The 25,527-nt window shown below is 42.8% G+C and overlaps 1 protein-coding gene across 1 annotated transcript in view; it reads right to left on the bottom strand.

Moving 5' to 3' along the window:
- KIAA0319L (KIAA0319 like) overlaps window positions 1-25,527 on the bottom strand; it is a 157,852-nt gene that overhangs the window by 50,270 nt on the left and 82,055 nt on the right. The window contains exons 8-14 of the mRNA XM_077481729.1: window positions 22,691-22,778; window positions 22,514-22,606; window positions 21,601-21,733; window positions 15,429-15,657; window positions 13,481-13,604; window positions 13,260-13,392; window positions 10,896-11,044 (exon numbers count right to left, since the gene is read on the bottom strand). Of these exons, the coding sequence (XP_077337855.1) occupies window positions 10,896-11,044; window positions 13,260-13,392; window positions 13,481-13,604; window positions 15,429-15,657; window positions 21,601-21,733; window positions 22,514-22,606; window positions 22,691-22,778 (949 nt within the window). The remainder of the gene's footprint in view (window positions 1-10,895; window positions 11,045-13,259; window positions 13,393-13,480; window positions 13,605-15,428; window positions 15,658-21,600; window positions 21,734-22,513; window positions 22,607-22,690; window positions 22,779-25,527) is intronic.

Genomic DNA, 25,527 nt, shown 5'->3' with positions numbered 1-25,527 from the left:
GCTTGGATTTCACTGACCCTACGGGCTGAAGTGATTGTCACCAGGAGAACTGTCTTAAAGGTAATAAGCCTTAGGGAGGCCTCTGAGATAGGCTCAAAGGGTGACCCCAAGAAAGCTTTTAGCACAACTGCTAAATCCCAGGATGGGACTTTTGTGATTCTGACTGGCTTACGTCTAGCGACTGCCTTACAGAATCTAGCGATAAAAGGATTTTCCTGTAAGCGTTCATCTAGGTATACACTTAAGGCAGCTATCTGTACCTTAATAGTACTTAGGGTTAAACCCTTGTTTACACCTTCCTGTAAAAACTGTAGAATATTAGCCGTATTTATGTCATGGCTATTCAGCCAGCTATTGAATTTTTTCCAGACTTTTTTGTAAATAGCTCTCGTGACTGGTTTGCGACTCTGTAGTAAGGTCGCAATTACCTCGGCTGACAGGCCCTTACTCCTTAAGATTTCCTCCTCAGTAACCACGCTGACAGCTTCAGTGTGGCGACCTGCGGATGGTAAAGAGGTCCCTGCGACAGGAGGTCCTGTCTGTAGGGAAGTCTTATGCCCCGTACACACGAGAGGGATTAAGTCTGACAGACCTCCAAAGGAGTTCCGCCGGAGTTCCGACGGAGTTCTGGCGGACTTTTCGACCGAACGGACTTGACCACACACCATCACACCAAACTCCGACGGAGTCGAACGTGATGACGTACGACTGGATTCGACGTAGGAAGTTCATAGACAGTAGCCAATAGCTGCCCTAGCGTCGGTTTTAGTCCGTCGGAGTAGCACACACACGAGCGAATTTTTCGAAGGGGACCGGGTCCGGCGGAGTTCCGTCGGGAAAATTTGAAGCATGCTTCATTTCTAAAGTCCGTCAGACTTTAGCGAAGCTAAAGTCCGTTGCAGCCCACACACGATCGGATAGTCTGACGGACTCAGTCCGTCGGAGTTTGGATGTCGAAAAGTCCGCTCGTGTGTACGGGGCATTAGAGGCGGACAATCTGTCAATTGTAGCAACGTTGTGAACCACGGTCTCCTGGGCCAAAAAGGTGCTACTAGAATCAAACAGGTTTTCTCCTTGAGGAATCTTGCTAGGACCCTCGGAATGAGATGAAGAGGGGGAAATGCATACGCCAGACTGAAAGTCCATGGAGTTTGCAAGGCATCTACCGCCAGGGGTTGATCTCCTGGGTTTAGCGAGAAAAAATTGGGAACCTTTGCATTTTTCTTGCTCGCAAAAAGGTCTACCTCTGGTTCTCCCCAGTGAGCTGTTATGAGATTGAATGCCTCTGGGTGTAAGGACCATTCTTGGTTCGAAATCCTCTGTCGACTCAAGAAGTCCGCCTTGTTGTTCAGCTCCCCTTTCAGGTGAACTGCAGAAATGGATTCCAGATTGGCTTCTGCCCACTGGAGAATGCGTCTGGCTACCAACATCAAACGAGGACTTCTGGTTCCTCCTTGTTTGTTTATGTATGCTACAGCCGTCGTATTGTCTGAACGGACTTGTAGATGGTGACCCTGTATTGCGGGGTGGAAAGCTAGAACAGCTCTCAGGATTGCTGTTAGTTCTTTCCAATTGGAAGAGAAACATTTCTCCTCCGGGGTCCACTTGTCCTGGACCCAGCTTGAGCCTAGGTGGGCTCCCCAGCCCCAACTGCTCGCATCCGTTGTTAGTGTTAAAGTGATAGGAAGGACCCAATGAACCCCTTTGTTTAGGTTCTCCCTGTCCTTCCACCACCAGAGGGAGCGTTTTACCCTTGAGGGGATCGATACCTCCTCCTCCAGATCTCTGCCTTTTAATTGTTCTAACAGAAAACCCTGAAGTTCTCTTTGATGGAACCTGGCCCATTGTACGGCTGGAATGGCTGCCGTCATAAGACCTAAGACCGACATTACTTCCCTCACCGTACACTTGGGGCTGCATTGAAGAAAAGATATTCTCTGCCACAGATTCAAAATCTTTTCTTCCGGCAGTATAATTTTCTGATCTACAGACTTGATCCAGTACCCCAGATACAGGATCTCCTGTGTTGGGGTTGTCTTGGATTTCTCCTGACTGACAATCCACCCTAATCGACTCAGACTGAGTTGAGTCAATTCTAGGTCCTGAGAAAGACGACTCTCTGAGTGGGCTGTTAGGAGCAGATCGTCTAGGTAGGGGATAATTGAGACTGATTGAAGCCTCAGAGGAACTAAAGCCTCTCCGAGAACCTTGGTAAAGATTCTCGGAGAGGATGATAGACCGAAGGGAAGTGCTCTGCACTGAAAGTGGTAAACCTTTGTGTCTATCTGCACTGCCATCCGAAGGAATTTCTGGCATTCCTCCCTTATTGGAATGTGCAGATAAGCATCCCTTAGGTCCAGGGTTGCCATAAATGTCTCTTTCTGTAGGAGATTCTTTATGGAATAAATGGACTCCATCCGAAATCTCTTGTAACGGATGGAGCGATTCAGTGGACGGAGGTTCATAATTAGTCTGAATCTCCCTGACGGTTTTCTTACCACAAAGATGTGCGAGTAAAAACCGTCCCCTTGTTCCTGAATAGGGACTGGTGTCAATACTTCTTGATCTACCATTTCCCCTATTAGTAAAGGTAAGGCCCTGGCCTTTTCTGAGTGACTTGGAAGCTTTGTCACCAGAAACTTGGAAGGAGGGTTGCTGTGAAATTCCAGCGCATGACCCCTTTTTATTATATTTAAGACAAACTCGTTCGAGGTTGTCTCTTCCCATTGAGGAAGAAATTTGCTTAATCTTCCTCCCACAGGAGCCCTGATGTCACTGGGGTTTGGGATCCTGATTGGGGCGACTAAACAGTATGCCCCCTTTTCCTTTCCCTTTATGTCCCGACCAATGTTTTTTGGGGGTTGAACTCTTCTCTGGTTTAGAGGGTTCCTTAAAGGGACGAAAAATTTTTCTTTGAAAATTTTTCTTTTTTGCGGGAAAGGTTTTCTTTTTGTCCGCCGTCCTTTCTAAGGCGGAGTCTAATTCAGGCCCGAAGACTAAGTCTCCTGTAAAAGGGACGCTGCACAGGCGGGTTTTAGACGCCGTGTCTCCCCCCCAGGTTTTCATCCATACTGACCTCCTTGCTGCCACTGAAAGTGCTGCAGATTTAGCCGTAAATTTTACGGAGTCCGTGGAGGCGTCAGAGATGAAACTGGTGGCCTTAAAAAGCATAGGGAAGGATTTCAAAAGCTCCCCCCTAGGAGTGCCTGCCTTTAAGTGTTCTTGTAGTTGCGATAACCAGAACTCCAGGTTTCTAGCTACACCGGAAGTGGCTAGAGCTGGTTTTAAGCCTGCCATAGAGGCATCCCAGGCCCTCTTTAAGACAATGTCTGTTCTCCTGTCCATGGGATCTTTCAGGTGGCCCATATCCTCAAAGGCCAGATCAGCCTGCTTTGAGATTTTGGACAGAGGGGCGTCTAGTTTTGGATTTTTATTCCAGACCGCCTCTGGGCTCTCATCAAAAGGGAACCTTCTCTTAAGGGATTTAGGAAAGAAAACCTTCTTATCTGGTTCAGACCACTCCTTAAGGACAAGGTCAGAAAGCACCTTATGTATAGGAAAAACCCTTGCTTTCTTTTTCCCCAGAGCCTCATACATTTGATCATGTCTGGATAACTGAGTTTCTTCCTCCTCAATTTCCAGCGTATCATAGATAGCCCCCATTAGCTCATCTACTTCCTCGAGAGATAATCTATATTTTGAGGCTTTAGATGCTGCTTGATCCTCTTCCTGACCCGAGTCAGTGTCAGAGGATTCGGGGCTAATCAACGTGGGGCTAGGCTCCCTGACCATACGGGGCTCCCCTGAGCTGGGTGTTGTAAGGCATGGTGAGGATGAGATTATAGTTGTTTTACTCGTGGAGGCAGCTGCAGCTGATCCCACGTCAGTGATTAACTCCCGGAGGGACTTAAAGGTCGACGCCATTTCCTCTTTAAAGGAGCCCAAAAACTTTGCTAAAGGGGAATCTGCCTCAGATTTAAGCAAGCTTGCAATGCATTGCTTGCATAGGGCTTTGTTAGAGCCAGAGGACAACCTATTCCCACAATTAGGGCACTTTTTGCGGCCTGTCTTGTCTTCCCTTGGCATCTCTTTAGCCTGAAAATAAGAAGACAAAGGATTTCTTAGCGTCAGCCTCACTGAGTAAACCGCCACCGTGGGGCACTACAGGGCCCAGCCTACAAACACCACCACTCCACCAGAGTAATAGCATGCCCAGCAGCCTACCTGGGTTTGGCTGGTGCCTGTCTCCGCCGGAGTATCCTGGGGAATAGCCTCCATGGTCCCCCTCTGACGCTCCGAATCCCGCCGCTAATCCGGTATAGCTGGACGCTGGTCGGGCTTCACAGGCACAGCGCTGGCTCTCCCTCTCCTCCTTGTACCCTAGAGACCCGGAAACGGAAGTCTCGGCACGCAGTGATGACGCGGTTCCGCCGGAAGTGAACGCTCGGCGTCTCCGACCCCCTGCAACGAGGAGGGAAGATGGAAGGTTCCACTCACCACTCCTGGGGGAAACCGGCGTCATTCTGCCCCTGGCCACCTCGGCACTGGAAGGAGGAGGGTAACGGGTCTGCTCCGGTTCAGCTGGACGGTACCCGAGCCAAAGAAAAAAGGTATGGACCCAAACTGCAGCCATAAACCAGGACCCGGTCCCTTAGGCTTGCAGGTTCTCAGGCAGCCCCTGAGAGGGGCCTCCAGGTTCCTGGCAACATGTTCCTCCGACAGAGGAAACACAAATGACTGACCAGGGACCTGAGGGACCGCCTTTTGAACTGTGGCAATGTGTTTCCTGTGTCGATGGGAGGAGCTCCATCTCTCAAGGGCTGTCCTGGAAGAACACTTGGGAAAATAAGATTACTACAGTATTTTGCCATATGCCATAGACTTCTGGAGTACTACAAGTTTAGACTTGATATAGTGAGATCAGCATGTGAAAGAAATCCACAAGTTATCAGGTTATAAATTGGAATGGAGGAGCAACAGACAATATCTAACTAAGCCCACGGGGTAGTTCTTGTGTCATATTTAGGGAGACTAGAGGGGCCATTTGTGCTGTCAGTAATATTTCCCTATGTTTAGCACAGCAAGGTCTGACAGCCTGGGGCAACTTGCTATTCTTGGACTGGTCGAGTTCTAGAAGAATTTCAGCATTTTCTTTAATTTACGGAGCAGAATGTGACTGGGTAGTGTAACTGGAAATATATTAAAACGAGAAACAGTTTTTGCAGGTAGCTCATTTTGATTTCATGGATCATGCAAAATATAACAATGTATTTCAGTATAATAAATGTACAGCAGTTAAACGAATGTGTTTAGGTAACAATGCAGAAATGCATTTTACATGAAGAAATACAGTTCAATTCGTAACGTTAGAACACCAGAATAAATATCCCTACATTTAAAAAGTGACAATTCTGTTCAGTCCATTGTAATTTGAGAATTCAACATTGCAGCAAATAAAAACCTTATATGTTTGTACAAAACAATGTAAAAATTATTTAGGAAGGTAAATTAGTTTCAAAGTTCTTGGTAAGTTAACTGGTGCATAGTGACACTAACGGGTGCCTAGCAACACTTCTAAATGTGGTCTGGACATCTAAGCACTAAAAGCATCTGGCCACCAAGGGGTTAAAGCTTTGTGAATTGATCCTAAAGTCAGATATACCTCGCCATCTAAGTAAGATACCTGGGGAGAAAGTTACAATGCAAATTAAATATTATCACACAAATCAACCTCTAAATCAGGGGTCTCCAAACTTTCTAAACAAAGGGCCAGTTACTGTCGTTCAGACTTAGGAGGGCCAGACTGTGCCCAGAGGGAGTGAACAATGCCTCATTTTTGGTATTAGGGGAGGAATAGTGCCAGATTATTGGTGTTAGTGGAAGGAATTCCATCTTAAATATATACAAAAAAAATAAATGAAACAAAGTGAAAGTGAACCTGTGCCCAGACCATGCACACCAAGTATGTACATATTCTGAACTAGAAGTACTTTAAAGCTGAACGCAATGTAAAATAAGGTTACCCTTGCAGTGAGGCTCCCCTGTATTGAAAGGTTGAAATTATCATTTTTACTTACTTTTACTACTTTTAGGCTCTGTTCACACCTAGGCGTTTTTGGAGCTTTTTCCTGCTGTAAGCCTCAGTTCTAAAAACACCCAACAAGACAAATACCATTCATTTCAATAGCCCTTTTCACATCTGATCATTCTGTTTCCTAAAGCAAAACGCTCAGGTGTGAATGCAGCCTTATCCCTAGTTTCTCCAGCAGCCACAAAGCTTCTCCTCTCTGATGCTCTGGGTTGCGGGTGGGCCCTTAGCTTACTTACAAATGCAGAGCAGTCCTGCATTTTACGTAAGGAGGTTCGAGAGCCTGCGACTGACAGAGCAGAGAAGACAAGAGAAGTGGCTTAGGGGGACTGTTCTACAACTGGATGGAAATCTGAAGGAGCAAGGGACAAAGGTAGACAAATACCAGCATAAACCTGCAGTCCCACTGCATGAGCAATCATAAATTTGTACCATAGTTCAGCTTTAAAACAAACCCTCAATCACCCTGGTGGCTATAGGCATTGTGAAGAGATCCATCTTTAGTTCTTTTACTGCATGTAAAAATATATAAGTACTTTCACTGCCACTGGGTATTGGAAAGCACATGATAGCAAATTAACTCCAAAAACCTGGAGCACTTTGCATCAAGTCAGGCAGTCTTAGAGTCACTATGCAACACATAACAATATTGTTAAGAAAACCTTCCTGTGCCAGAAAGACACTGCTTCTTATGTCTACTGTGCTAAAGCAGGCTATAGATGGTGCAATTTTCTTTCCTGCAATCAAGGAAATTGCTTGATTCCCCCATCAACACAGTGTTGATGGTGGAATCGCTCCCATGGAGCTATTGTGTTCTCCTGGTCGGGGGACTCAGGGGCAGGCTCAGGGGGCTCATTGCTAGTGGCTATAACTGCTGGTAATAATCGCATGCCAGAAATCTGACATGCTGGTTGTACCCAAGCTGATCGATTGACCAACTTGGGTACATTAAGCCTTCCCATAGATGGTTTGAATCTCGGCCAGTCTCTACTGAACTGGCTGAGATTCAAACCATCTATGTCTGGCTTAGGGGATTAGATTTTACTTCGGTTAAAAGGTGAACAGAGATTGCTCTAAGAATTGAACAACTGGTTCTAATGTTTATTTTGGGAGACTAGAAATAAAAAGCTAACAGAGATAAATTGCTAAAGCTAAAAGTCCAAAAAAAGAGCAATTACAACACTTTTAAATATCAGGTAAACAGGCACAAATCATTTTACCAGAAGCCAAAAACTGACCATTGTTTGCCTAAAGCAGATAAACAGGGCTAGTTTTTCATAAGTAGATAGTTGCATAGGCTAGGGTAAATGGCAGATGTTGTCTAGATTGTCATTAAGCCATCTGCGTCACAAACCATCATCCAAACAATCCAGTACATGACAAATTTATCTAATGAGAACACTATGACATATTATAAAATACATCCTCTAAGCTGTATAGGCATATGACTAATATAGTTAATAATAAACAGGAGTGAGATTAGCAAATAGTTGAAGTTAAGGAAAAGGATGGGACTGTGGTCAACCAAATTACCTCCAATCATCAAATCACTTGTTTGATTCAAGAGGTGAGGCTCTACTTTCCATTCCGACTAAATAGACAGGATCATCTTTCTCTTAGGTTAAGGTGTCACCATAGAACATGAACTGGAAATCAATGTTTTGGCATCTCTTTTGCTAAAAATAAAAACAATCCATCTTTGATTCCAGATGTTCACCATAACATAAATGCCACACCTTGTATTCAAAATTTAAAGGGGTTGTAAAGGCAGAAGGTTTTTTTATCTTAATGTATTCTATGCGTTAAGATAAAAAAACCTGTGTGCAGCAGCCGCCCTCAGCCCCCCTTAACCACCTTCAGACCGGACCATTTTGCTGGTAAATGACCAGAGGTCTTTTTACAATTTGGCACTGCGCTGCTTTAACTGGTAATTGCGCGGTCATGCAATGTTGTACCCAAACAAAATTTGCGTCCTTTTCTTCCCACAAATAGAGCTTTCTTTTGATGGTATTTGATTGCCTCTGCGATTTTTATTTTTTGCGATATAAACGTAAAAAGACCGCAAATTTTGAAAAAAAATGATATTTTCTACTTTTTGTTATTAGAAAAATCCAATAAACTCAATTTTAGCCATACATTTAGGCCAAAATGTATTCAGCCACATGTCTTTGGTAAAAAAAAAGTCAATAATTGTATATTTATTGGTTTGCGCAAAAGTTGTCACATCTACAAACTAAGGTACGTTTTCTGGAATTTACGCAGCTTTTAGTTTACGACTGCCTATCTCATTTCTTGAGGTGCTAAAATGGCAGGGCAGTACAAAACCCCCCCAAATGACCCCATTTTGGAAAGTAGACCCCCTAAGGAAATTGATAAGTGGCATGTTGAGCCCATTGAATATTTTATTTTTTTGCCTCAAGCGATTGAATAATGACAAAAAATTTTTTTTTTTTTTTTTTTTTTTTACACAAAGTTGTCACTAAATGATATATTGCTCACACATGCTATGGGCATATGTGAATGACACCCCAAAATAAATTCTGCTGCTTCTCCTGAGTATGGGGATACCACATATGTGGGACTTTTTGGGAGCCTAGCCGCGTACGGGGCCCCGAAAACCAAGCACCGCCTTCAGGCTTTCTAAGGGCGTTACAGTTTTGAAGGCCATAAAATGCCAAGATGGCACAAACCCCCCCAAATGACCCCATTTTGGAAAGTAGACAACCCTAAATTTAGGGGTACACTAGTGAGACTAGGTAATAAATGGCGGGTGCCCTGAAGCTATAAAAAAAATAACTAACCAATCAGCGTCACCTGTAACAGTTATATGGTGATCACTGGTGAAAGGGTTAACTAGGGGGCAATTAGGGGGCTTTATGCGGTAGTATATGGGGGTCCCTGGCGCTATAAAAAGCTGCGGCGAACCTAAATACCTACCTGCCTAACTAGCGTCACCTGTGACACTAATACAGCGATCAGAAAAACGATCGCTTATTAGGCTGGGTTCACACTGGAGCGATGCGGGAACGCCACGAATCCGCGGCGGGTTCCCGCATCGCATGCCTCCCGGCGGCAGTTCACACTGCCCTATGCGAACTGCTGGGAGTGTCAGTGAAATGTTAATGACACCCCCAGATCAGTTCGCATATCGCAGTGCGATCTGCAAACTCGGATCGCATGGTGTGAACACCCATGCGATCCGATTCTGCTGCGGACCAAAAAAAGGGTCCCGTGCGAGTTTGCGGCGGGTGCGGCGGGTGCGACACGAATTCAGCCATACTATCTGTATGGCTGAACTCGAATCGCACAGAGATCGGATGTGATTTGCACTGCAGTGCGGTGCGAATCACATCCGTTCTCATAAACCGCTGCAATGTGAACCCAGCCTTAGTGACACTGGCGACGGGGGGTGATCACGGGGTTAAACCTTTATTGGGGGGGTTAGGGGGGTACCTTAGAACTAAAGGGGGCTAACCCTAACTGCCCTAACAGTTATTACAGTCACAAATGACACCCGCCGGGTGATCAGGGGGTTAAACCTTTATTAGGTAATAAATGGCGGGTGCCCTGAAACTATAAAAAAATAACTAACCAACCAGCGTCACCTGTAACAGTTATATGGTGATCACTGGTGAAAGGGTTAACTAGGGGGCAATCAGGGGGCTTTATGCGGTAGTATATGGGGGTCCCTGGCGCTATAAAAAGCTGCGGCGAACCTAAATACCTACCTGCCTAACTAGCGTCACCTGTGACACTAATACGGCGATCAGAAAAATGATCGCTTATTAGGCTGGGTTCACACTGGAGCGATGCGGAAACGCCACGAATCCGCGGCGGGTTCCCGCATCGCATGCCTCCCGGCGGCAGTTCACACTGCCCTATGCGAACTGCTGGGAGTGTCAGTGAAATGTTACTGACACCCCCAGATCAGTTCGCATATCGCAGTGCGATCTGCAAACTCGGATCGCATGGTGTGAACACCCATGCGATCCGATTCTGCTGCGGGCCAAAAAAAGTGTCCCGTGCGAATTTGCGGCGGGTGCGGCGAATGGCTGAACTCGAATCGCACAGAGATCGGATGTGATTTGCACTGCAGTGCGGTGCGAATCACATTCGTTCTCATAAACCGCTGCAATGTGAACCCTTACATTACAGGAGAGGAAGTGATGTCACCGGACATTTTCATTCGCCGGGAGCGATCGCGAGGGGGTGGCCATGAATGAATGGCCGTCCCCTCGTCCGGGATCGCTCCCGAACGAATACCGACCGCCGCAGGCACCGGGCGGGGGCCCGATCGGGCCCCCGACCCGCGGGAGGCAAGGGACGTACATGTAAGCCCTTATGCCTGCCCGTGCCATTCTGCCGACGTACATCGGCGTGCGGCGGTCGGCAAGTGGTTAATACTTACCTGCTCTCTCCCCATCGATGCGCCTTGGCCGTCCGAGACACTTCGTCTTATTGACTGAGACACAGCAGCCATGCCATTGGCTCCTGCTGCTGTCAAAGTCAGTCAGCCAATCAGGAGAGAGAGGGAGTGGGGCCAAGCCGGGGCTCTATGTCTGAATGGGCACAGGAAGCTGTGACTTGGCTCAGGTGCCCCATAGCAAACTGCTTGCTGTGGGGGCACTCAACAGGATGGAGGGGCCAGGAGCACAGAAGAGGAGGATCCAGGCTGCTCTGTGCAAATCCACTGCAACAGAGGAGGTAAGTATAACAGGTTTGCTTATTTTATAGGAAAACAAAACAAAAAACAAGACTTTACAAATCACTTTAAATTTGAGTCATTCTGTGATCAGTAAACACTCACCCTCCGTCACAATTACACTAACAGTTGCCTGATCCTGCAAGCCGCGGTCATCTTTAACAGTCAGTGTAAACTCATATTTTCCACCTTGTAGACCAGAAACTGTAGCAATGCTGCTATTGTTGTTTTCAATTTTCACACCTTCCGGTCCCCTGAAAATAAACAAATGATTTTACTACATTCTGGTGCACAAATCTCAAGATTGCTACAGTTAAATATTATATACATACTGTAGGTTAAAAAAAGGTACATTAGCATGGAGCAGTTCAGGAGTTCAACCATTAATAACACTATTAATATTAAATATCAAGAAAGACTCAATTATCTGAAAACCATTTCTGTCATAACTCAGTGTGGAAACTTCAAGTTTGCTGCAATGTGGATACTGTAAAATCGGCCATAGATGGATCAGCAAAAACTGGAGACATTTGGATTCATCTATAGGCAGGCTGGCTGTACTGAATTCAATCTATTGATCAACTTCAGTACAACCAGTCTGTCTTTTTTTTCATACAATGAATGCAGTTGGCTACAGCAGGCAGTAGTAATAATTGTATTCTGACGGTGGGGAAGCCTCGCACTGTTAGAATATAAAAGCGCAGCGGGAGGGATTCCCCCATCTGCAATTGAATGTGTTGATGGAGGAATCAAGTGATTTTCTTTTCTTCAACACGTGGGTGAAGGAAAGAAAATTGCTTAATGTATGGCCAGTCTTAAGCCTAGTACACCCGATGAGATTATCGCATTAATGATTGTCCGTTTTTATTTTGCATACTAATCTCTATATTGAAAACAAATTAAACAAACAAATTAAACAAAGTACGAAAATTCTCATACCACAGAATAGAAATTGGGAAGTGATGTAATGTGTTGCAGTGCAATTGTATTGTATTTTCTGTCAAAAACTGTACTGATTAAACGAAAATCGCATGATCTGGTATCATACGAGAAAAGTTTCCGTGTTTGTCCCTTTGGAAAATTTTGGACAGCTGTGTACTAACGATCAGATTATTGCAGGTTCACACAGATATTCCAACAAGTTGGAAACACTAATTGTTACAATCAATGGCTACCCTCGAAAAGCCTGACTATAAAATAATGGTCCACAGTCCTAACACACTTCCTCTGTCCTAGAGTGACAATGCAGCTTCCCTATAGATGCAGTAGAGTGAGTGCATCTTGCCACCCTAGAACATGAAATGTTTTATTGGCAAGATCACCAGATAAAGATAAGATAAAGGAAACAGCCTGAAAAACAAAAACTAAAAAAAAAAAACTAAATAAAAAAAACTAACTGGAACCGGACGACATTCAGTCAATGACCATCTTTTGTCGAAGGGAAATTGCTAGAAAACTTGCCTCTAATCAGTGCTCACAGCTGATGGCTGTATGTGCTGTTCAGTGTGTTCTGGTGGGTGGAGGAGGTAGGTAGTCCCCCTGTCATAACAATCTTGTGTGTTAGTATGGCTGTGCGTGTGTGTGTGTGTGTGTATGTGTACCAGGATTAATAAAGTCACCATTTAAAGTGGAAAGTTAGTCAGAAAATGAAGTCCCATTAGAGGACTTTAGGCTGGCCCCTTTTGCGGGTCTAGCTATGTAAAGCATTAAATATAAGTACCTATACTGTTTAAAATTCAGTAATACACAATCTCACTCTGCTCTGCAACATGCTCAGTTGCTCTCCATTTTTAAGCACTGTTGCATTTGTAGAGGCCGATCTGCTGACAGCCTTAAAGCGAACTTAAACCCTCCTATGCTTTACAGCCAAGGAAGCTGCTTCTGTTTGATCCACAACTGCCATGGTGTTGCACATGTAATCAGTTATGACACCAGCCATTTGATGGTTTGACAGTTTGGTTGAGAGCACAACCAATGTGACAGTTAGCAAGTCCCCTGCTTTTTCAAACTGTTAAATCGATGGGTTTAGTCCTGCTTTATGATTTACTGCTTAGGGGCTCTGCGCTTCAGCAAAACTGCAGCCTCCAGCAAGAACAAACAGGAGCAATGCTGGAGGCAATTTACAGCAAACACTCATTTTGTTAAAGAACATACATTTTTTTATCAAGTTGTTGTGGGTAAAATTCCGCGTTAATGAAGTCATCTTCCACATCTGGACTGGTAAGCTGCAATATTATACATATTTGTTGTTGAATTTGATATATTTTAGGCTACATATTGGGGATCAGATTAAGTCTTCTGTGGTCAAGCATAAATGTCAGTGCCCTATTGCCTCGTGAGGTTCTGACATTTGTGAAAACCTTTGTTATTTTAGGCACCTGTTGGATCTGGTCAGGCTGACTTAAATTCCAGTGCTGTGCTCTGCATACACCTGTCCTAGTTTTTATCATATATAGGCAAAATACAAACTTTGTTTTTTCCCAGAGATAAGAGTCAATCTTCTGATCATCAGTGCTGCGGCTTCCATCAAGAGTTGTACTGTCTACTGGAAAAGTAAGCTCTTTGTCTGGGCCAGCATCAGCCTGAGGAGGCTTGTTATTTTCTGTCAAAGAAAAACTGGCATTAGAGATGAAAAGTAATAATTTATATAATTTCACCTTAGTGTTTATTGTTTATAATAGCATTCTTACCAGGCTGAACAATCACTGTCACCTCACTGGTAGACTGCTGACCTGCAGAGTCTGTCACTGTAAGCTGAAAGGTATAATCTCCTTCTTGAAGAGCTGACAGCTGAAGAGTTGATGTTCTGACTCCCTGCAAAGTTAGAGAAAAGCAGATACAATTATTATTCAATACCAATAAATATAAAGACACAATGGCTATGGTAAGCTCCAAGTTAGCAGCAACATGTCACCACAAATTTGTTCTGGGAGTAACCATGTTTAAAGCTGAAGTTTAGTGAAAAATACAAAAACAAAAAACAGCACCAGTGACAGTACTTACCATATATGAGGTGTGTCCTGTGTGCCGGTGGCTGCTGTGTTAGGAAAAAATCTCAAGTCCTTTGCCCCCAGAGACCCCTGTAACAGTGATCATCCAGTGCTGTGAGGTTAATATGAGCGGCTGCAGCTGTGACCGGCACTTGTCAAGTGCTGACTATGCCTGCCCTTTCTGCCCCCATTCTCAATTCATAGAAGACATATTATTGGTTCCCACAATGAAAGGTGTTCTGTAAATGGAAGAGACTGACCTTTAATGTATCCTCCTGTCCATTCACAGATCCCTTTTCAATGTGGGAACCTAAAGTATAGGCTGCTATGAACGGAGCATGGGAATGCAAAGGGCAGGCACAGTAGGCAATTGAGTGGCGGTCGCAGCTGCTCATAATGACCCCCACAGCACTCTCAACAAAATCTTTCTATTATATGCCCAGGTTTGTGTTGTGGGTCATGACAGACTGCAAAGAATGTCAAAATCATTTGTTTGGGAGAAGTTCCAACCACAGTGGCAGCAAGCACATGCAGTACAGGCCCAAATTGCCTAGAGACCACACATCTATGCTGATGGTATCGAAAAAGTATAGAATATTGCAAATTGACTGCCTTTTTTTAGATATGAATTACCTACCATTTAAGATCAGAGCTAAAAAAGTGATACCATGTTTACACCAGAGCACAGGATATGGTACCATAGAAAGATCAGGCAATAATCGATTCTGACAAAGTGGTGTGTGACCCCAGAGGACCTAGTTCAGATATAGCCATGTCCCTTAGCTTGAGACACAGAGCCAACATCAGGCTGGATGACTGTAGGCCTGTGCAACCCTTAAGACCACAATTAATAATAGTAAGAGAGTCTAGAGGTGGGGTAGCACATAAACCAGAGGACTTCAGCAGTGCACTACTGGAAAGTCAGCCAAGCCAAGTAGTGCAAATAAAAGTCTGGTGGGGCTAGGCCTCAGAAAATGCTCAGGATGTTTCAGACTGGACCAGTTCAGCTTGTGTCTGCTGAAGGCCCAGAAAAAAGGTTTAGCAGAGCATCTAACAGTTTTTAACATTCAAGGGCAAATAGATCAGATAGTGTCAAAAAGTATGAAGGATTTTGGGGAGTAAAATTATTTTAACAAGGTTAATATGTCTCGCCACACCAAACGGGAGCTTAGACCATATGCCAATCTTTGTTTAAACAGTAGTCCAACATTTAGACAAATATAACCCTGAAGTTCCCTCAAAAATATATATTATTGAGATATATAATTACACTAGTCGTGCATAACGGAAGTAATAGAGAAGGAATCAAGAGCAAAAAAGGTGTGATTTTGACCATTTTATGGTCAGGCTTGAATAAATTCCAAAATCATTTATAACCATGAGAGCAGTAGTAATTGAAAGGTCTGAGTCCTCCAAATATAAAATATTGTTGGCGTACAATCCAGCTTTTTCAACATGCAATGCCACTTGTAGTCCTTTAATATTGGGATGTTCCCCAGAGTTGACCAGCCAGAGCTTCTACTGCAATGGTGTACAGGAGGGGATTCCTGTCTTGTGCCCCTGGTAAGTGGAAAAACCTTGGATTTCCACCCATTGAAACATCTTGATAATTTAAAGCAGCCTATGTGTGTATGTACAAGTTTCTCACCTGCATCTCCATTACTTTTCCTTTGCTGCTGGGACTCAAGGACCATTCATAGCTGACAATACCATGATCATCCGTGCTCAGGTTTCCATATAACACAATAGAGTTTTTGGGAAGTGTGATGACTTGGTTGGCTCCAGCATTTGCTACTGGAGGGTAATCAACAGCTTTATTTACAGTAAGGTTTGCGGTAGTAGAATTTTTCGCCCCGTCAGAATCTTCAACAGTTAACCTGAGGGGGGAAAAAAAACACAACTCTGGTGTTCGTTGAAAAAAATTCATCACAAAAGTGTTTTTTTCCTACAGGATTATTGACTGAAAAAAAAGAAAATATATATGTGTGTGTGTGTGTGTAAAATATATATATATATATATATATATATATATATATATATATATATATATATATATATATATATATATATATATATATATATATATATATATATATATATATATATATATATATATATACACACACACACACACACACACACACACACACATACATACATACATACATACACACACACATACATACATACATACATATACACACTATTTAGTGTTTGATATTTTTTGCTTTTCCTTTCTCAAACATTTATTCATTTGTGGTATTTAATTTGACCCAAATGATATAAAATGCAAATTTTTTTAAAAACTGACAGTCTTAAAAAAAATAAAAATAATCAAAGTATTGGCATATACTCTAAACAGAGCGTTCTTATGTTTTTTTTATGCTCAACTACATATTGCTGGCATATTTCATTTATATGTAGTGCCTCTACATATGGATAAAAGCCTTCTTGGTAAATTTTACATGCCAGACTTTTCAAATTGGTTCTTTGACCCAAGTTTACATTTTTTTTTTATAGAAAAACTTACCATAGTTGCTGTTGCAACAGTGCAGTCAAAAATATGGTCTTGTCTGCATTGTGCATGATTACAATTTTATACCCAGGTTCTTAAGCCACATGAGACCAAAAAACCCACATACCTATTTACTGCAGCCAGGGGTGGGTTATTGCTGATATTTAACCAGCACTGTATGAATACTGCAATATTATTTTCTCAGTAATGCCAAGAAGATCACAAAGCAGATTGTGTGAGGCGATACTGTAAATGTAGCATAGATACTGTTATAGCAATATCACTCACTGTGTGCAAAGCAGACAATGCATTAGAATGATATTCTTCATGCAGTTCTAGTCAAGTGAAGCAATGCAAAAAATATTTCACTTGCATACACATGTACAGTGTATCCTGAAAGTATTCACAGCACCTTACTTTTCCCACATTTTGTTACAGCCTTATTCCAAAATTGAATAAATTCATTATTTTCCTCAAAATTCTACAATACCCCATAATGACATTACTGTAGATAGAGGGCGTTAGTGTTAAAGTGATAATACTACCAATAGTGATTAATACAAAAAAAAAGTGCTAGCGATTAAACAATTGAAACATATGAAATAAATCATACAATATATGATCCCAAAATGTGAAACTCTAAAGAACTCAAACAAGAACGCGCTTAAAAATACAAAAAAACGTGTGTTCCAAAAGTGATAGCTCACACTAGTGAAGAGAAAGTCCCAATAATGTTAGCCACAATAGAAATATGGACACTGAAGTCTTTTGAATAAAATCTTCTATGTGGATAGAAATTCCTTCACCATGAAGAGAAAAGACGTCACCCCACAGTGCTAGGTAGAGAGTCTGCTTACCAGATATATATGACTTCTTTAGTTAAAAAGAAAGTCATCAAGGCTTGTACAGGATCGTGCCTGTTCACATATGCAGATAATAAAAACTCCTCCTCCCCGGATGGTTAAGCATGGGATATAGAAAGGCAATAGATGCTTCCATAGTGTATTACAGTTTACTAGAATTGGTATTAAAAACAAGATAAAAACGGCCAAATGGCCCCTTACATTTGTAGGTACCCCCCCGGCACTGAGGCTGCTTGCTTGTCAATACAGTACTCAATGTATCAGCCGCGTACCACCTCCATGGTCGGCGAGCGTTCTACCAGACGATTAAGCAAGCCAGGGATGCCGGAAGCGAGGTGTGAATCATGTGACCGAGGTGTACGCTCCGACGTACGTTTCGTATCAAACGTCTTCAGGGATCTACCCCATAATGACAAATGTGAAAGAAGTTTGTTTGAAATCTTTGCAAATTTATTTAACCACTTCAGCCCCGGACCATTTTGCTGGCCAAAGACCAGACCACTTTTTGCGATTCAGCACTGCGTCGCTTTAACTGACAATTGCGCGGTCATGCGACGTGGCTCCCAAACAAAATTGACGTTCTTTTTTTCCCACAAATAGAGCTTTCTTTTGGCGGTATTTGATCACACCTGCGGTTTTTATTTTTTGCGCTATAAACAAAACGACAATTTTTTAAAAAAAGCGTTATTTTTTACTTTTTGTTATAATAAATATCCCCCAAAAATATATAAAAAAACATTTTTTTCCCTCAGTTTAGGCCGATACGTATTCTTCTACATATTTTTGGTAAAAAAATAATAATAATAACAAAAAAAAAAAATCGCAATAAGCTTTTTTTGGTTTGCGCAAAATTTATAGCGTTTACAAAATAGGGGATAGTCTTATGGCATTTTTATTAACAATTTTTACTAGTAATGGCGGATATCAGCGATTTTTATTGTGACTGCGACATTATGGAGGAGGACACATCGGACATTTTTGATGCATTTTTGGGACCATTGTCATTTATACAGCAATCACTGCTATACAAATGCAGTGATTCCTGTGTAAATTACACTGGCAGTGAAGGGGTTAACCAGGGGGTGGCAGTGTATGGGGTTAAGTGTTCCTAGGGGTGTGTTACTAACTGTTGGGGGCTGGGCTTTCATTTAGTGAACACTGATCTCTGCTCCAATCACATGGAGCAGAGATCAGCGTCACTTGTTGCTAGGCAGAACGGGGAGATGCTGTTTGCAATGGTATCTCTCTGTTCAGCCGCCCCGTGAGACGATCGTGGGTATGCCCGCGGCCATCGAGTCCGCAGGACCCGCGATCAGACTCACGGGGGCCCTGACCAGCACGCAAGTGTGCCGGCGTGCTCGCGATGGCAGGGCAGCATTAAAGATTGGACGTACCTGTATGCCAATATGCCTGCCCGTGCCATTCTGCCGACGTGCATCGGCCTGCGTTGGTCGGGAACTGGTTAAAAAGAAAAAAAAAAATACACGTTCATAAGTATTCACAGACTTTGCTCAATACTTTATTGAAGCACCTTTGGCACCAATTACAGCCTCAAGTCTTTGAGTATGATGCTACAAGCTTGGCACACTTATTTTTTGGCAGTTTCTCATATTCTTCTTTGCAGGACCTCTCAAGCTCCATCAGGTTGGATGGGGAGTGTTAGTGCATAGCCATTTTCAGATCTCTCCAGAGATGTTCAATCGGGTATAAGTCTGGGCTCTGGCTGGGCCACTCAAGGACATTCACAGAGTTGTTCCATAGCCACTCTTTTCTTATCTTGGCTGTGTGCTTAGGGTCGTTGTCCTGTTGGAAGATGAACCTTCTCCCCAGTCTGAGGTCCAGAATGCTCTGGAGATTTTCATCAAAGATGTCTCTGTACATGTCTGCATTCATCTTTGCCCCATCTTCACTAGTTTCCTAGTTCCTACCACCATACTTCACTGTAGGGATGGTATTGACCAGGTGGTGAGCGGTGCCTGGTTTCTTCCAGACATGACACTTGCCATTCAGGCCAAAGAGTTCAATCTTTGTTTCATCAGACCAGAGAATTTTGTTGTTCATGGTCTGAGAGTGGCTTCCATCTGGCCACTCTACCACACAGGCCTTATTGGTGGAGTGCTGAAGAGATGTTGTTATTCCGGAAGATTCTCCTCTCCCTACAGAGAAACACTGGAGCTAGGTCAGGGTGACCATCGAGTTCTTGGTCACCTCCTTGACTAGGGCCCTTTGACCCCAAACACGCACTCTAGGAAGAGTCCTGGTGGTTCCAAGCTTCTTCCATTTATGGATGATGGAAGCCAATGTGCTCATTGGGACTTTCAATGCGGCAGAAAATGTTCTGTACCCATCCCCAGATCTGTGCCTCAATACAATCCTGTCTCGGAAGTCTACAAACAATTCTTTGGGCGTCATGGCTTGGTTTGTGCTCTGACATGCACTGTTAACTGTGGGACCTTATATAGAGAGGGGTACGCCTTTCCAAATCATGTCCAATCAGCTTAATGTACCACAGGTGGACTCCACTCAAGTTGTGGAAACATTTTTAGGATGATCAGTGGAAACAAGATGCACAATTTACAGTGTCATGGCAAAGGCTGTGAAGACTTATGTACATGCAATATTTAAATTTTTTACTTTTAATACATTTGCAAAGATTTCAAACGTATTTTATTATGGGGTATTGTTTGAGGAATTTTGGGGAAAATAATGAATTTAATCAATTTCGGAATAAGGCTGTAACATAACAAAATGTGGAAAAAGTGAAGCGCTTTGAATACTTTCTGGATGCACTGTATGTAGGTTTAAACGTTTTCAACAGTGTAGGGAATAAATCAAACTGCTGTCAAGTTTTTAATATCGTCTGTGTAACATATAAGTGGGGGTGTCATGGGGATCCTGCCAGAAATCTGCGCCCCTGTTGGCACCAGACAGGCTATTTAAGCCTGTCTGTCAAAGACGGTCCCCGCTGTCTGCTTTACAGTGTTGTGTGCCTAAGAACCTGATTTGAAGTACTTACCTGTGATTTAGACCCGGCTTGTTTGTGACCTACCTGTTATCTGCCTGCACCCGACCCCGGCCTGTCTGTGACTACTCTCCTGCCTGCTCCCTTGTACCTTGCTGCCAGCCCGATACCTGACCTTGGCTTGTCTGTGACTACTCTTCTGCCTGCTCCCTTGTACCTCACTTCCAGCCGGATACCTGACCCAGCCTGTTTGGACGATCCTACCTGCTAAGCTGATCCAGTTTGCTGAGCTGATCCCATCTGCTAAGGTGATCCAGTTTACGTAGCTGATTCCATCTGCTGAAGTGATCCAGTTTGCTGAGCTGATCCAGTTTGCTGAGCTGATCCCATCTGCTAAGGTGATCCAGGTTGCTGAGCTTATCCAGTCTGCTGTGCTGATCCCGCCTGCCAAGCTGTTTCTGTCTGCGGAGCTAACCCAGTCTGTTCATCCCTTCCGGTCTGTTGATCCTGCCAGGCACCCATGCCCCTCCTTACTCCTGTGTCCCCTGTTACCTTACCAGGAAACCGGAAGTGGGAGCCGTAAGGGAGGCCTCCCTCTGCAATTCGGGCTCAAAACCACTAGGTACGTGACAGGGGGTAACACCCTGCATTGAAAAGGTTCCCTTTTCTGAAGTGTTTCTGGGACAAAGAATGAAGGGAAATCGTCCTGATATCACAGACAGCAAAGAAAAAATTAAATAAAATAATGTGTCCTACCACTTCCAACCTTATTTAAAAAAAAAAAAAAAAAGAAGAAGGTTTTGACTTGACTACTTTACGGGCACAATTAGAGAGATATCAAGCAATGCTTCCTGGAAAATGCATGTAATTAAAGCATTTTTTAAAGTCTTCTAGAATAAATGCCATTATGATATGAAAAAAGGTGGACATCACATGACCCTTGTGTATTCAGAACATGTACCAGGCCTCTTCACCATGGAGCTGGAAGCTCTAGTCAGCTAAGCAGAAGTGAAGTCAGTGTGACTTTGCATTGAGACTTGCTTGCAACTTGATGCCACTTTGGCCAATCATAGCAATACAGAGTGTGACTCATTACTGAATTTAAACGCTCTAAAGTTGCAGCCAAAGTCACAAAAATAATACAAAGAAGGGACTTCCTTGCAACTTTTGTGATTTTAACATTGCAGTCTAAGGCACTCATGCTGCAATGAAGATGGAGAAAAGTAGTGTAGGAACTATTTTTTGTCACTGCGAATGGAGTCGCAGCAATTAAGACGACACCCATTGAAATTAATGTGTTTTGACTTGTCATGCGGCTTACTGTGCCACACGTTGTGGAAAGTCGCATGAGAAGTCTCAGCAATGTGAAATATATAGATGTCACGTAACTATACACACACGAAAAAGTGAAGGAGTCAAGCCTGCGACTCCCAATTATATTTAAAAGAAAAACGGAGGTGTCAGATTAAAAGAGTCTTACCTAAAGGTATAATTTCCAGGAACAAGATTAGTGAGTTTCAGTATTTCAGTGTCTCCTGTAATTTTCTCCTCCCTTAGTGGACCCTTTAGCTCCTCCCAGTGGTAGCTAACAATTTTTTCATCATCTGTGCTCTCTGAGGACATTAACAAAAAAGAAACAGAATGGACTATTAACAAAACATAAAAAGTATGCGTTAGGTACCCAACACAGAACACAACACACTCTGCATTCTTTCATACATGATCTCCTAGGCAATACCTGCACATTTGTGAACTGCTGTGTCAGCCAATGAGGAGAGAGAGACCAGGGATAGCCAAGGCTCCTGTGCACATCGCTGGATGGAGAGGGGGATCAGGTGAGTTTGAGGGGGAGCAGCACAGAAGTTTTTTTTACCTTCATGCATAGAATACATGAAGGTAAAAAAATAAACTTCAGCTTTTAAAACCACTTTAAACCCCTTCATCCTTCGAGTAAATTGAATCAATGGGTTTCTGAGGCAGATGCTGTGTTCTGCTTCTTCTTGCCACTAGTAAGCCAATGTGTTGTTCATATCAGACCCAATCTGTGAATGTATGCAAATGTGTGGAAAAGAGCAGCCCCAGTACTCTTCTGTGGTCTCCCACCGGCACTCCTGGATACTTCTCCTTGACCAGTGCCCCCATTAGCAAGCCACTTGATATGAGGGCACTGGTGCGTGCTCACTCCCGAGCCCTGCTCTATGCATCCATAAGACACACAGAAACAAGATTAAAGGTCTGCAATTTATTTATTTATTTTTCCATAATACACACAGAGCTATGTTTTGGCCTTGCCCCCTCCCCCCTCTCCTCATTGGCTCACTGGCAGTGATTGACAGCAGCGGGAGCCAGGAGGCATGTCTTTTATGAGGGCTGTCTATTAATTTTATACTCACGGCTGCCATCTATGACAGTAGAGGTGGTGGGCAATGAGATTTCTTGGTAGCGAGGAGACACAATGGCTACCGGAGGCTCATTTACTCGTGGCTCTGTAAGAGAATAGTCATAAATATTACAAACACATCCTATTCATTCACCATTAGCAAATTAAGAAACGATAACTGGATACTTACTGGGCTTGACGGTAACATTGACAAACCCCTCGCCATGTGCATTTTCACCTTCCACGATTACCTTAAACTCGTATAAACCTGCTGTGAGCTTGTGAAGAAGAAAAAATAATAGTATTATCTAAACAGAAAAGTTGCATTCACCTACCCTATTTAGACCAAGCTGTCATGGCCAAAGGCTGACAGACACACAGTTATGATGTATATACACAGACTGGAAGACATTGTTAGCCACAACCTGGGACGTATCAAGACAGACTTTAAATGAATGGCAGACACATCCCCTCTTTGAAAATCCAAAGTGTTGAGCAAATGACTGACACTAGTTGTATGAGATTTTTGATTAGAATGATTACAGCTTGGTGAGGGAATAGGCAGGGCCTGATTTGACAGTTTACAGATGTCAAACTGCGGCTAAACACTTGCAATTTAAAAAAAAAAAACAAAAAAAAAAAAAAAAACATGTTGCACTTATCTGCTCTGTGCAATTATTTTGAAAACAGCAGCCCTGATCCTCTTCTCAGGTTCCTTGCTGGTGCTCCTGCCCCCCTCCCCCCCTCCTGTCAAGTGCCCCCAGAGCAAGCAGCTTGCAATGGGGGCACCAAAGCAGGCATGATCCGAAGTCACTGTTCTGAGTGTCTATTCAGACACAGAGCCCCATCTCTCTCTCCTCATTGGCTGTCTGACTGTGATTGACAGCAGTGGGAGCTACTGGCTCAGCCAAAGAGGAGGGAGAATCCATGGAGAGCTGAGGCTCTCCTGCACATCACTGGATCAAGAGGGAAATCAGTTAAGTGTTGGGGGGCTGGGGGGGGGGGGACTGCTGCACACAGAAGGTTTTTCACTTTCATGCATAGAATGTAAAAAACTTTCAGCCTTTAAAACCACTTTAACTACTTGACCCCTGGAAGCTTTTACCCCCTTCCTGACCAGAGCACTGGTAAAAACCTGCTAAGGAAAATAATAATAATAATAATAATAATAATAAATCGCTAAAAATACGCTAAGGAAAAAAATGCTGTAACAAAAAAACCCCATACACTAAAAACAAAAAATAAATAAAACACACGCTAAGGAATAAGCATGCAAATGACAAAAACATGCTAAAAAACACGCTAAAGGAAAAAAAGGAACTAAAAACGCAAATGAAAAAAAGGAGCTGACAAAAAACGCTACAAACAAACACACTAAGGAGAAAAATACACAAAAACACAAAGGAAAAAAAAACACAAAAAAAAATGCTAAAAACACGACAAGGAAAAAACACGCTAAAAACAAATGAAAAAAACATTCTAATGACAAAAAATGCTAAGGAAGAAACACACTAAAAACATGCTAAGGAAAAACACGCTAAAAACGAAGAAAAAAATAAGAAAAAAATGCTAAAGAAAGAAAACCCGCTAATGATAAAAATACGCTAATGAAAAAAAACATGCTAATGACAAAAATTAAGGCAAAAACACTAAGGAAAAAACATGTTAAGGAAAAAAAAAAAACACTAACGAAAAAACACACTAAGAAAAAAAAAAAATACGCTAAGGGAAAAAAGCTAATAACATGCTAAAGGAAAACACACTAAAACTCTAGAAAAAACATGCCAAGAAAAAAACATGCTAAAAACACATTAATGAAAAAACCCACTAGGGAAAAAAACCTACTAAGGAAAAAAAAATTGCGCGAATGACAACAGCACACTGACAAAAACATACTAAAAACATGCTAATGACAAAAACCCCGCTCAGGACAAAAACCCCGCTCAGGACAAAAACCCCGCTCAGGACAAAAACCCCGCTCAGGACAAAAACCCCGCTCAAGACAAAAACCCCGCTCAAGACAAAAACCCCGCTAGGGGAAAACACACTATAAACACGGCAATGACAAAAACATGCAAAGGAAAAAACCCGCTAAAAATACGCTAGGGAAAAAACCCCACTAAATATCACGCCAAGGAAAAAATCATGCTAAAAACACGTTAATGAAAAAACAGGCTAATGAAAAAAACACGCCAATGACAAAAACACGCTAGATAAAAACACGCTAAAAACATACAAAGGGAAAAAAGCGCTGCCAAAAAAACACGCTAATGACAAAAACATGCTATGGAAAAACCATGCTAAAAACACCATAAGGAAAAAATCATGCTAAGAACACACCAAGTAAAAAACATACTAAGAAAAAAAATGATAAAACATGCCAATAAAAAAACACGCTAAAAACACGCTAGAGAAAAAAACATGCTAAAAACATGCTAAGGAAAAAACATGCTAAAAAACCATGCTTAAAAAACACACTAAGGAAAAACATGCTAAAAACACAATGACAAAAACATGCCAAGGAAAAAACAGGCCAAGGAAAAAATATGCTAAGAAAAAAAACACAAAAAAAAAAGCTAAAAACATGGCGAGGAAAAAACATGCTAAAAATACGCTAAGAAAAAAACACGCTAAGCAAAAAGCAAAGAAAAAAATATATATACTAAAAATATGCTAAGGGAAAAAACACGCTAAAAACTCTGTACATAGTATATTAAAGTGGGGTACCCCTTAAAAAAAAAAATTAAAAGTCAGCAGCTACAAATACTGCAGCTGCTGGCTTTTAATAATCGGACACTTACCTGCCCCAGGGTCCAGCAATGCGGGGGAACGAAGCCCCCCCCTCGTTCCCCGCTCTGCTCGCGGCGCCGTCATGCATACTGTGGGCACCCACTGCGCATGCACGAGCGGCGCAGTGATACGCCGTACAGTCACCTGGGACACGTGACAGGTCCCAGGTGAATGTGCGGCGCAAGGGGAAGTGATGTCACCAGCCCGGGCAATGAAGAAGGCAGACTACGAGGGACC

This window comes from Lithobates pipiens, unplaced genomic scaffold, assembly GCF_037356315.1.
Source record: "Lithobates pipiens isolate NorthernLeopardFrog02 unplaced genomic scaffold, aLitPip1_a1.2 Scaffold_16, whole genome shotgun sequence".
Lineage (NCBI taxonomy): Eukaryota > Metazoa > Chordata > Amphibia > Anura > Ranidae > Lithobates > Lithobates pipiens.
This window is presented reverse-complemented; position numbering and strand designations above follow the sequence as displayed.